This window comes from Heterocephalus glaber, unplaced genomic scaffold, assembly GCF_053883595.1.
Source record: "Heterocephalus glaber isolate CG9 unplaced genomic scaffold, H.glaber_assembly_v1.0 deba00001444, whole genome shotgun sequence".
NCBI classification, from domain to species: Eukaryota; Metazoa; Chordata; class Mammalia; order Rodentia; family Bathyergidae; genus Heterocephalus; species Heterocephalus glaber.
This window is the reverse complement of record NW_028258297.1, coordinates 18,890,298-18,902,916: the sequence shown is the minus strand read 5'-3', so window position 1 is coordinate 18,902,916 and position 12,619 is coordinate 18,890,298. Positions and strand designations below refer to the sequence as shown.

The 12,619-nt window shown below is 38.0% G+C and overlaps 1 protein-coding gene across 26 annotated transcripts in view; it reads left to right on the top strand.

Moving 5' to 3' along the window:
• Positions 1–12,619, top strand: part of Plekha5 (pleckstrin homology domain containing A5) — a 231,805-nt gene that overhangs the window by 189,540 nt on the left and 29,646 nt on the right. For 14 of the 26 annotated variants that reach the window (XM_087213493.1, XM_087213487.1, XM_087213492.1 and 11 more), the window contains 5 exons: positions 2,331–2,411; positions 7,303–7,338; positions 7,829–7,891; positions 9,719–9,799; positions 9,932–10,081. In XM_087213493.1, coding sequence (XP_087069619.1) covers positions 2,331–2,411; positions 7,303–7,338; positions 7,829–7,891; positions 9,719–9,799; positions 9,932–10,081 — 411 coding nt within the window. The remainder of the gene's footprint in view (positions 1–2,330; positions 2,412–7,302; positions 7,339–7,828; positions 7,892–9,718; positions 9,800–9,931; positions 10,082–12,619) is intronic. The other 12 variants (XM_004845798.3, XM_087213499.1, XM_021259124.2 and 9 more) reach the window with 2 other exon arrangements.

Below are 12,619 nucleotides of genomic sequence, written 5' to 3'. Positions count from 1 at the left end.
TAAACAACCCCATCCATTATGTTTTTGTTTTGTTTTGTTTTGGTACCGGGGATCAAACTTGGCTCCTTGCCGCCTGCAAGGCAGGCAGCGAAACCACTGAGCTAAATACCCAGCCAATCCATTATGTTTTAAACATTCATGTTCCCCACACCATCTCTCTCTCTGTCTCTCTCTCTCTCTCTCACACACACACACACACAATCTCTAAATCAAGTAATAGGAGTTAAAGGAGAAATCACTTTGATAATTTAAATAATACTAAAAATGAATAGAGATTTAGAACCTTGTATTATTTGTGTGTCAATGCAAAAAAATAAACCAAACAAAATGCAGCTATGCTCTATCCCAAGATCAATATTTCACTACAATAAAATAGCATTCCCTTAGAAGACATAAAGGACACTTTATTACACCTTGAGTTTCTGTAATAAAAATTTTTTCTTCTAAAGAAAAATGTATTCTGTATTTAAGTTATTTCCCAACATTGCAGAAGCTTCATTCTGTACCACAAAGTAATATCACTGATTTATGTGAATTCCTCAGTTCCTTATTGGGTGACAGGAGGTGAGGGGGAAAGATTTCTAGTTTCTTGATGTTCCAAATATCTTATAACACACTCCGTTAACCAGTCTGGTGGGTAAACTGAATCTGCAGTTGCAGAAATCCTATTGGTGATGACCTGGGAGAGAAGGGAGAGGCAGGCAATAAGCAGGGCATGGGGGAAGATTCTGCATCTTGGTGGTGGTAGTGGTTACAAGTGTTTATGTTGGGCTGGGGATTTAGCTCAGTGGTTTCGCCACCTGTCTTGCAAGCACAAGGACCTGAGTTCGATCCCTGGTACCCAAAAAAAAAAAAAAAACCCAAAAACAAGTGTACATGTTTTTGTCAAAGTCCTTGGCATGTACAGCTGAAATTTGAATATATTCTTAAGTAAAGTAGACTTTTTAAAAAATGCTAAGAAGGAGCTGTGTATACATAGATTTTTAAATAATGGTTTAGACTCACCGAAACTATTAATTGAGAGACTTAAAAGGTACACATTTTGCTGTAGATTAAACCTATTGAAGAGGTTTCTAATTTGACAACCAAATTTTATTGCATGCAGCATCAGTGACTAGGTAAAATTAAATTGTCTAGAAATAGAATTTTTGAGATTTAGTTTTTCTTACATTATGCCATTTAAGATTAGTAAACTCTTCTTATAAAGATAGCTAAATCAGTAAAGTTGCATTTGACAACCATGATGGAAATGCTTATTTTATGTGAGATGAAAATTAGGTAAACCTAAATCTCACAAAATATAGTACAGTTATAAACACCAGACCTGTCTGCTTACAAATGCTAAACATTTACTTGACCAATTGCTCTAATCACACTGACTGTATATGGAATGCTTTCTCTTAATTACAGAGCCTGCTCAAATAAGTACTACTTTTCTAGAGGCAGTAATAAAGTATACCATAGCTGGAAATGTAAAATATGGTGTCAGCCTACTTTTTAAGAGCTAAAGAGTTTTTACTAAGTTTGCTGAATAAGTTTGAGTTTATGTGTCCTTGAATAATTCTGTATATGGTATTAAACTCAGAAAATCCAAAATCGTATGTGTCCATTAATATTAACTTTAATAAAATACTGATTATCATCTAAATGACAGAATGTTGAGTATTATAAAAATTTCAGTATCTATAAAGAACTAATTTTTTTCTGGTTAATCTTATAAAAAACCAAATATCGGGCCAGGGACTTAGCTCAGTGGTTTCTGCTGCCTGCTGCGCAAGCGCAAGGACCCGAGTTCAATCCCTGGTAGCAAAAAAAAAAGCAAAACAAAAACCAAATATTGCCAGGGATTTAGCTCAGTGGCACCACGCCTGCCTCACAAGCGCTTGGTCTTGAGTTCAATCCCTGACATACCAAAAAAAAAACCCCAAAGAACCAAATATCTTTTCAGCTTTATTACTGAATAATATTAAATGATGCCATTTTTCTCCAAGTCCATAGGTTGTCGCCCTTTAAATTGTTTTTTGAATTATGATGCTTTGTCATCTAATATATGTAGCAGTATTCATTAATTGAATGTATTGGTTATAAAGTAAGATCTAGTTGCAGCAATGTTGCCACAGCTTTCATATAGCCTTGGAAGTATGTTACAGCTGTTAAGATTTGTTTGCATTTGTTTATAAAAATTAAATCTGTACAACCATGGGGTAAAATATGAACAACTGCACTATTAGGAAGGTGTTAAAGTAGAGGATATATTTACAGTGTCGTCTTTCAAATCTAGCTATGCTGTAAACTGATGTTTGCTGTATGCTCCTCCTGATTTGAAATAGATGAAAGAAAATGAACCTATTATCACCATGGTTCACACAATGATTGAGAACTCGGCGCTAAGACCACAACTGTACCAGCAAGTAAGGTCTTGGACAGTGAATGATACTGCTTTCTCATCTGCAAAACCCCTCAGTGACAGTTTTGGTTTCTCCTCAGATTTACTCATAACATCAATGTTTTTATTCTTTTATTTGTTGTTTATGTTTATTTGGGAAACCATACTTCATCCATGCTTTTCAAGATGCTGCAGTATTGTTAGCATGGCTTTGCTGAACATTTTGCCATTGAATATTCAGTGTACCATCTTCCTGGAGTTTTTGTGTAGAGTATTTGATTGATATGTACTTGGAGGTCTGCAGTACATTTTTTTGCAAAATTTTTACTATATTTCCATATATTTTTATTAATCCTGAAAGCATTACAGCTGATTTTTACAGAAAAGGCTTTGTAAAATTGCTTTCCTTCTTAGGACACAACCCCCATGCCTCCCCACGCCAGTGTTTTAGGGATAGATTGCATTTGTACGAAAGTAATTACATCTAGTTTCTGTCCTAGATGGGGTAAACGTAACAGTAGCCGTTTCTTAACTTACTGGGGGTGTCTTCTCCCTGTATCTTCTCATCCTTACACAGTCCGTTAGGATAGTCATAACGTACCCCATTCTTTCCTCTAACTCAAAATATGTGTCACGGAGTTAGCTGGCTTCATTTAGGAACCTTGGTAATCTGCAGATCTGCAAAAGAAGTCATACACATTTTTATCCAGTTTTTTTGTATTTCATGGTCTCAGTGTTCCTAGCTGTGTGTTTCACAACATCGGCTTCTTCCACTTGAACACCCTCAAATTACTCTGGCTTATGACCTGTTAAAATACTTGAAAATCATATAGAAGAAAAATATAAACTAACATGAAAAATGAATATAGGTTTTGATTAAAAAATATATAAAAGCACCTAGTGAGGGAGCTGGGAGGTCCATACAGTTGGTGAGAAGGTGACTCCTGGTTTTGAGCCCATTTTTTTCAGAATATTTGAAGAACATTTTATGATTAAAAATCATCTTCAATCTGTAATAGAGATGAAATATTAAATATTTAAAGTTAAACAGCTTTACTTTTCGAAAGAAAATGGAATCTTTCAATTCTTAAAGTCACTAGATGGCAGGATCTTGTCACTCTATTTCAAGGTGCTGCTCTGAGAACCCTGATGCTTACTCTGCAGTTGATACCATTTCAGAGTTTGACTCTGTCAGTAAAATGCATCATTTTACGAATGCTAAATTGACCTGAGATCTAGGGCATTATAATAGATAATGTTTTCACTTTCACATTTTACAAATAATAATAGCCTGGATTTTCTGTTTGGTTTGGGTTTTATATATTTTTTCTTTCTTTCTTTCTTTTGGTATTTATCAACTTTCAGGGTTGATGACGCAGAAGTCATTGGTGACTTAAATTATCCAGTTGCCCCAAAAGTTCTAATTAGACTTTCTCAAAATTGTGGAGATGTCTGAGACTGGTCGTGCAGGATCACTGGCCTTGAATACTGAAAGAGCGGAGATTTGTATAAATATATTTCTTCATTTAACATTTGAAAGAAAAATCGTAAAATTGCAAGAAGCGGCAGGCGGAGCCGCCATTTACCCGGAAGCCAGCATTAACTGTGCTGCGGGCTGGGTGGCTTCTGGCTGTCTTTTGTTTTAGTCACCCTTAATTATTACAGAGCATCTATAGTGGATAAAAGTGACAGATACATTGTTCAGCTCTGTTTATAAATCTGTACAAATTAAAATGAAATCTTTTTTTTTTCCTTGAGGTGTCCCTTATCACAATTCACCAAAGAAAATCTTCATCAAAGTTTACACTGTACACTGTTTGAGTTTGCTTTTCTGAGGTTGCATTACAGCCTTGTGTTCAGCTGGAAGTACAGTGGCAAAATGTTTTATGGCCTGTTTTATTCGAAATCATAGCTGCTCAGTTTTTCCCTCAAGAAGGAAGACCTTTACATTTGCATTTTCTGAGAAAGATACCTGAGAAGTTCCCCTAGGCAGCAGTTTTCTTAAAATTGGTTGAATAAAAAAGACTTAAAACTGAATGCTAAATAAGTGAGCATCAAGTTGAAAAAAAAATCCTCTGCATTTATCATCTTCTACCTGTTATACAGTTTTGTACCATAGCCTTTATAACATGATTGCTATCAATGAAGTTAATGGCCTGATGAATAATTGATCTAGAGATACAGACATCTCCACAGATGCCTGTCATCCTAGAGGCACTGCTGAGCCCTCACTGGAGGTGTGGTGTCTTCTTTCATTAAAATTAAAGGTATTTCTCCAAAATATCTTCCCTTCTGTAGAGTTCATATATATTCATATACATACATATTTCACACACCTCAGTGACACTGAACAAAGTTAAATTTTAATTAACATGAATAATTTTGTTTTAAATTAATACTATGCCAGTTTTTAAAAGAAAATATGAGAAATGCCTGGGGTATGGCTCAGAGTAAAGCACTTGCTTAGTATGCCTGCGCAGCAAGGCAAAAAAGAGACATTAAGGACACGAACTAGATATCTATTATGAAAAAAGGTGCTGTCTTTCTCAATAAACTATATAGCTGTCTGTTCTTATATAGTCAGTAAAATCTATATGATAGACTTTATAATTTGAAAGAACTTTGAGCACTGCTTAAGTTTATATAATTACTTAATAGCCCATTTTTTTCATTTGCCTTTTGTGTTTCTAAAGCACTTCAAACCAAAAAGAAAAGCTGGGTGTGGTGGCTCACACCTGTAAGCCCAGCCCTGGGAGGCTGAGGCAGGAGGATTGCTGTGAGTTCAAGATCAGCCTGAACTATGTAGAGAGCCTATCTCAAAAAAACCAAAAAAATAAATAAGTAAAATAAAGCACTTCAAACAAAATATCATCAAATCAGAACTTTCTTGCTAAAGTTGAAGTTGAAACATAAAACAAGCCTGGGAATGTGGCTCAGTGGTAGAATGCCCAGCACTATTTAAAAAAAAAAAAGATGAAAAATGAAGGGACATATTATCATGAACTTAAATATGCAAAATTTAAGTTAATCAGAATATTCATCAAATATTACTCTTCTTACTAGAATTTTCATATTGAGCACAGAATAACAAACTTTTCGATACTAGGTGAAAGTTTTGTCATTCCTTTTCCTAATAAATCAATCTGTTTTTTCTTGAAAAAAGTGTCATCAATTATCAGGAGTGGAAAATAGGCCATGCTTAAAAGTTAAGTTTTTGAAGTATAACCTTGTTTTCATGTGCTTTCTTTCCTAACTTATAAAAACTATATATAGGAGAAGGTTGATTAAAGAATTTGGTTATTTGGTATCTAATAAATATCTATATTGAATAAAGATAGAGGATTTAAAGAAAAATATCAGTGATACTAAAAATAGAGGTATACAGGAAATCTGACGTACAGTGTAATGTATTTATACGCCCATAAGGACAGGTCTCTCAAAGGTCGCATAGTAGGCGATGTGTAATAATATGCCAACTGACATAAAACAGATCTGCAATAAGTTCCCCTAAATAAAACTTGCTTTCCTAAATATTTACAACAATTTCATTTTACCATTCTAATTTCTCCATTGACCCTGGGAAATAGGATGTAATTCATATTTTGACCAAGATATAACACTGCCCACTACTTGTTGTCAAATTCCATGGTTCAGTAAAGCTGTTTTGCATTTAACTTTAAATATTAAGCAAAGATTATTGTGACAGCCTAGTAGCTTAAAATCCTTCATCTTTAATTTCTTATAAATGTGAAAAATGTAATTTTAACATTGTCTTCTTTTTAAAATCATGGACCTAAACATTTTTTAACTTATTTTTCATTACTTTTTTCCATTAGGAATATAAATTCTTCTCTTGGATCTGGGTGCTTTAATTTAGAATAACGATACTTCTCAGGACATTCTTGGGTGATCTTTAAAATAGTACACAAGTATTCCAACTTTTGCCATTAAATTCATTTTTCATGTAATGTTCATCTCTGAGTTTTGTGGTTTAACAATCACTGTGCACACCCTGGAATAGCCACAGATGCATTTGCATGAGGTATGTGAAAGTAATGTCTTGGAAGGGGACCTGGAAACCCAGGGTTTGTTGTACATTTGGAATGCTTATATTCTTAACCCTCTCCTGATCCTCACATTTCTAGATCCATTCAGATATCTGCAGTGAAAATTATGAGATCTTTTAAAGATCTCACTGTCGCTGGGTGTGGTCGTGCACGCCTGTAATCCCAGCACTCTGAAGGCTGAGGCAGGGGGATGGATCGCTGTGAGTTTGAGGCCAGCCTGGGCTACATAGTGAGTTCAAGGTTAGCCTGAACTACATAGTGAGACCCTGCCTCAAAAAAACCAAACCAAACAACAACGAAAGATCTGTCAAGCAATTTTTTACAGAGGGAACATGTGTTGTCATTTACACACTTACGCATTTTTGTATGTATATATCAAATTCAGTTTTTCAAACTACCTTGTAGTTGGAGTATATTGTTCCCATCCCCACCTTAAGAAAAAGTGTGCCATTTAGTAAACGTGCAGTGAGCCCCAGTGAAATTTTTCCCACTATGCTTTTGTTACTGTCTAGCAGCCAGTATAAAATCCAGAGACAAGAAAGGCAGTGAAACACGGTATGGGCTACAGAGGCCCTGCTGTGGCCTGGGGTATAACTGGCCGAGATGGCCAATGAGAGCTTGTTACACGATCTATGGCTGAAAGAGTCTTGGAAGAAGCTCAATAAAGAATGTTTAAATACACTGAATAATAATGTCTCACAATACAGTAATACGAATGGTGTCAACACACAAACTTATTATGAAATTTGATTATATCTATAGTTTGTAACATGGGCTTTCGGTTTTATGAAGTTTTAAATGATTTCCTCTTTTCAATTAAACCCATCCTTTTCCTCCATTGTCTTTTAGTTCTTAAGACAGAAGAACAAGATAAGTCTATACTGTGTATGTGTGTTTCTGCCTTCTGTGTGTGTACAGCATTACAGGTCTCGTGAGCGCAGTTGTGCTGAAGTGTGCTGGCTCATGAGTGTACACTACACAGCGTGTGCTTCTATGTATGCCATGGAGGGCGGTTTTGACTGTTGAACTGTGCTTGGTTTGAGTATTTGATTTGATACAGTTGCTACAATTCTATTTGTCAATTTTTCATTAAAATAATGTTTGTCTTTAAAATGGAAAACTTAAGGTGCTCTATTTTGTTTGGTCAGCTTATTGTTTGACAAGCTTAAGTTAACATTCTTACGTATCTTGCTTACTGTATTACTGTTAAGTAGTTTTCTACTTTTGTAATGGTCTGTGTTTGAATTGAACTTCTAAAAGTATAAGAATCATTAAAAATCCCATTTTGTCATATTGTTATATATTGAATATAAGGTATAGACAATATTTTTAAATACAACTTTTAAAGTTGCTGTACGGCATTTTCTTCCCCTAGCTGTCACAAGATGAATGCAGAGGTACATTATACAAATACAGACCTGAAGAAGTAGATATCGATGTAAGTATTACTATAATATTTATTGCCAGTGCTCTGTAATATTTCTGCCAAACACTGGAAATAAGCAGTGACCAGAGAGCTTCTTCCCATGCCTCCACAAGTTATTTAGCATCAAATCAATGGGTTTTTCCCTCTAGCACATAAAGTATTACTTATTCCCTTGGGTTACCCTCCCCACAGTGCAGTTGTGTGTATTAAACAGCACCTGCATGAAAATTAAAGACTTACTGATTAAAGAGAGATACAGAGGTCTGGAAACAAAAATGACTGTGTCTTGTGGAGAAGGCACCAGCCTCTGAAATTCAGTCAGGCCCCTGTTGCATTCTTCTCTTCTAACTCCTACTTGAGCCTGCTGATGAGCCAGACATTCTTCCCTCACTTCTCCTGTGTTTCCTGGAGCTTACCTCCTCCTCAGTCTAGCACATCCCACTTGACACAGCTTTGAGTCTTGTCTAACAAGGTTAAGGTCATCATTTCAATAGGTAAACAAAGAGGATGAAGGATCAAATTTCTAGCTTACTTGTCAGTATGCCATTAAGTTTAGGTCAAATTCCCTGGCCAGGTTTTTTGTTTTGAGACATGAGAATTGGGTTTTTGTACTATCAGAATGACAGGAGCGGGCCGGGGATTTAGTTCAGTGGTTCCGCCACCTGCCTCGAAAGCAGAAGGTCCAGAGTTCGATCCCCAGTACCAAAAAAAAGAAAAGAAAGTCATCTTTAAGGCCAGGGATTTAGTTCAGTGGTTCTATCACCTGCCTTACAAGCGCGAGGTCCCAAGTTTGATCCCTGGTACCAAAAAATTAAAAATTAAAAAAATAACAGGAGTGGGCCAGGGATTTAGCTCAGTGGCACCACGCCTGCCTTGCAAGTGCAACGACCTGAGTTTGATCCCCGGTACTGAAAAAACAAAACCAAAAACAAAATGACAGGAGCTTCTCCTCATACACTCATTTTAAATGTTGAGTACTTCTGGCCAGGTGCAGTGCCACATGCCTGATCCAAGCATTTGGGCGTCTAAGGGAGGAGCTCCAGGTTGAAGCCAACTTGGGCTATGCAGTAAGATCCTGTGTCAAAACAAAGGATAGTACTAAGAATTTAGAATAACTAGAGCTGAGATGTAGCTACCATGCATGAAACCCTGGATTCAGTCTCCATCACTACAGGGGACAAAAAATGTTACAAATGATTTTTGTCCAAAAGCTGTATTTTTATTTGTATTACTACATTTAAGTACTGTCTGTATATGCAGCTGGGGGTGGGGGCAGCTACTCAGGACTGAGGCAGAAAAACTGAGAATTTGAGGCCAGCCTAGGAAGGAGAGCAAGACCTCTCTGTCAAAAACAAATGAACAAGCCAAGCGTAGTGGCACATGCCTGTAATCCCAGCACTTGGGAGGCTGAGGCAGGAGGATCACTGTGAGTTTGGAGGCCAGCCTGGGCTATATAGTAAGTCCAAGGCCAGCCTGGACTACATAGCAAGAGCTCATCTCAAAAAACAAAAAAACAAAACAAAACTAGGGTTGTGTTTATCCCTTAGCTTAGCTTGTCCAATAGATTGGGGAGGGGCCGTGGTGATAGAATTAGAATCATGGACTGCTTAATAACTAAGAATATTTTAAAATATGTAAGTTGAATAGTATGGCAGAAATGCTTTTGCTTTGCATGCATATTATTTTTCTATCTTTATAAACTGCATTTTAAATTTGATGTTCCTGATTGGAATAAGTCACCTCATTAGCTGTTCTGTGGCTATTTTAAATGGCTACCTACAGCCAATTACAGGAAAAATAAAAAATTGCTAACAAGTGACATCTTCTCTTACAACCTAGGCCAAGTTAAGCCGATTATGTGAACAAGATAAAGTGGTACATGCGCTGGAAGAAAAACTTCAGCAGCTCCACAAGGAGAAAGTAGGACTGTTATGTTTATTATCTATAATAGATGTTACTTTCTGTGATGATTATTAGGATGCTGATAAATACAGTGAAAAGAGTGGCTTCAGTGATGCGGAACACTAAGCGTAGTCCTTCTCGTTGTCACAGTACACGCTGGAGCAGGCCCTGCTCTCCGCCAGCCAGGAGATTGAGATGCACACGGACGAGCCCGAGGCCATCCAGACCGTGGTGCTGCAGCGGGATGACCTGCAGAACGGGCTGCTCAGCACCTGCCGAGAGCTCTCGAGGGCCACCGCTGTATGTAAAGCCACCCAGTCCTGTGCAGTTCTGTGTTCAGTTTGTTTGTTTTGAGACAGGGTCTCAATGTGCAGTTCAAGCTGGGCTCAAACTCACTTTGTAGCCCAGGGTGGCCTTGAACTCACGGTGATCCTCCTGCCTCAGCCTTCCAAGTGCTGACACAACAGGCAGGCACCACCACGCCCAGTGAAACATTCTTAAAATACATTAGATTTATTACATTAAAGAAGTAAATAGCTGAGCATGGTGGAGCATACCTGTAATCCCAGCACTCCAGAGGCTGAGGCAGGAGGATCACCACAAGTTCAAGGCCAGCCTGGGCTACATAATGAGTTCGAGGTCAGCCTGAACTGCACAGTAAGACTCTGTCTCAAAAAAAAAGTTATGGGCCGGGGATTTAGCTCAATGGTTCTGCCCCCTGCCTTGCAAGTGCAAGGACCCGAGTTCAATCCCTGGTACCAAAAAAAAAAGTTATTATTTTTTAAATTTTAGGAGATAGACTCATTCAACCTGCTAATTCATTTTAATAAAAAATCTCTGTGGAAGCTTATGAAAAACCATCACCATTTTGTAACTGTTGTGTGATCTAAGTTTAGATGATACAGTATCATTAGCAGAATCTTTTAACCAATCATTATGTGACTTTATGACTCTCTTGGGATTGATTACCAAACCTACAAAAGTCCTGAATTCACTGGGCTTTTAGTGAGATGAAGCAGTGCACCTTGGCAAGGGGCCAGAACCTGTGCAGAGTTTCCATTCTGAACCCCAGACTAACATTCCAAATTTTTTTTTTTTTTGGTTTGGTTTGGTTTGGTTTTGGGGTGTTTTACTTTTTTTGGTTTGGTTGTTGCTTTGATTTGGGAGGGATTTTGCTTTTGTTTTGGTTTTTAGCTATTGAAGTATTATACCGTGGCTTAAAGTAAGTTAAAACTTAGTTGTTGTTTTTCTTTAGCTGAGTGTGGAGCACACACCTATAACTGCAGCTCTCATGAGGCTGAGGCTGAAGGACCACTGAATCTGAGGCCAGTTTAGAGTATTCAAGGCCAGCCTGAACTACATAGTGAGACACTGTTCAAAAAATCAACCAAAAAAATGTAGTTTTGTGATTCTTAAATAACTTGTATTTCTATTCCCACTATTATTTTTTTGAAGACAGGATCTTGTTCAGTCTGTCATTGAACTCATTATGTAGCACAGGCTGGCCTTAAACTCACAGCAGTCCTCCTGCCTCAGGTTCCCAAGGGCTGGCATTACAGGTGTGCACCACCACACCCAGCCTCTATTCTCATTTTAAAATACTATTGTTTCCATGATCTCTTTTAAGTCTTAATTGATGATGCTTACAGACTTTGTAAAAATTAATATTTTTTTCTGTTGTGAAGTCTTTGAAGTCAGAAACCTTATCTCACCCATCTGGGTTGCTCTAACATCCAGCACACAGGGATATGGGTTTGGAACTTGAATGACTGAGCAGAACAACTTGCCCAGTGTTACAGAGCGAATACATGAAAGGCCTAGAATTCAAGTCTGTGTCTCATTATTATAGTCAGGAGGATGTAGCTCTACATGGATTTTTATATTTTTATATATATTTTCTAGTCAGAAAGGGAACAGGTATGTGAAATATTGACTCTAAGAAAGTAGTCACTGGCTTGGGAATGTAGCTCAGCGGCAGAGCATTTGCCCAGCACCAAAAGTCAGGCACCAAGCTGAGTAAGCTGTGGGTAGGGGAAAGGGGACGTGAAGGGGTCCACACAGGGCAGGCGCCTTGAAACAGCTCCGGAGAGGAGTGTAGGAGACATGTGAGTGTAGCCCCGGCTCCCATGAGTTCCTGTTGGAGCGCAGAACATGGAAACTGGGGGGAAGAGTGGCCACTGAAAGCCCAGTGTCCCTAGCGTCCAATCAGAGCAGTGGGTCCTGACAGGCAGCTGACGGCTGTTGAGTGGTTTAGCATATGTTCTTGGTTCCCAGTTTTAGAAAATTCCTTCCCTTACCAGCTGAACGTAGTGAATTAAATCTCATCAGTACCCTTAGAATTTGCTCGTTCCTAAAGTGAACTCCAACCCTGATGGGAAGTTTGTGCAAAATGTCCTGATAGAAATTAATCTCAGAAAAAAAATCTCTGAATGTCCCTTTTTTGGTTGTCATCCTATATAGTCACCTTGGCGGGGGTTTTTCTTGCCTTCAGCATTTATCGTTTATGACAAACCCTCCAGATGTGTCCTTCTAAGAAAGGTCTTACTGCATGGAATACAAACTACACTATCGGTGCCTTTGTGTAAACTTACTTACATTTGTACGCTAAGGACATGAATGTTAGTATGTGCGCGGCATCATACCGGCCATACAGTTGGCGCTCAGTGAATGCTGACTGGATTTCAGTTTGAATGGCATTTGTGCTGGCAGAATCTCAGGGTCCCTGTGATTGATGCCCAGCCAGTTTGAGGCTTTGGTTCAGATCCAAGCCCCAGGCATAGAGGTGTAGCATAAGCATTCCCTAGATCAAAGCCTCAGTTCTGAGAACATCTCCTCAGC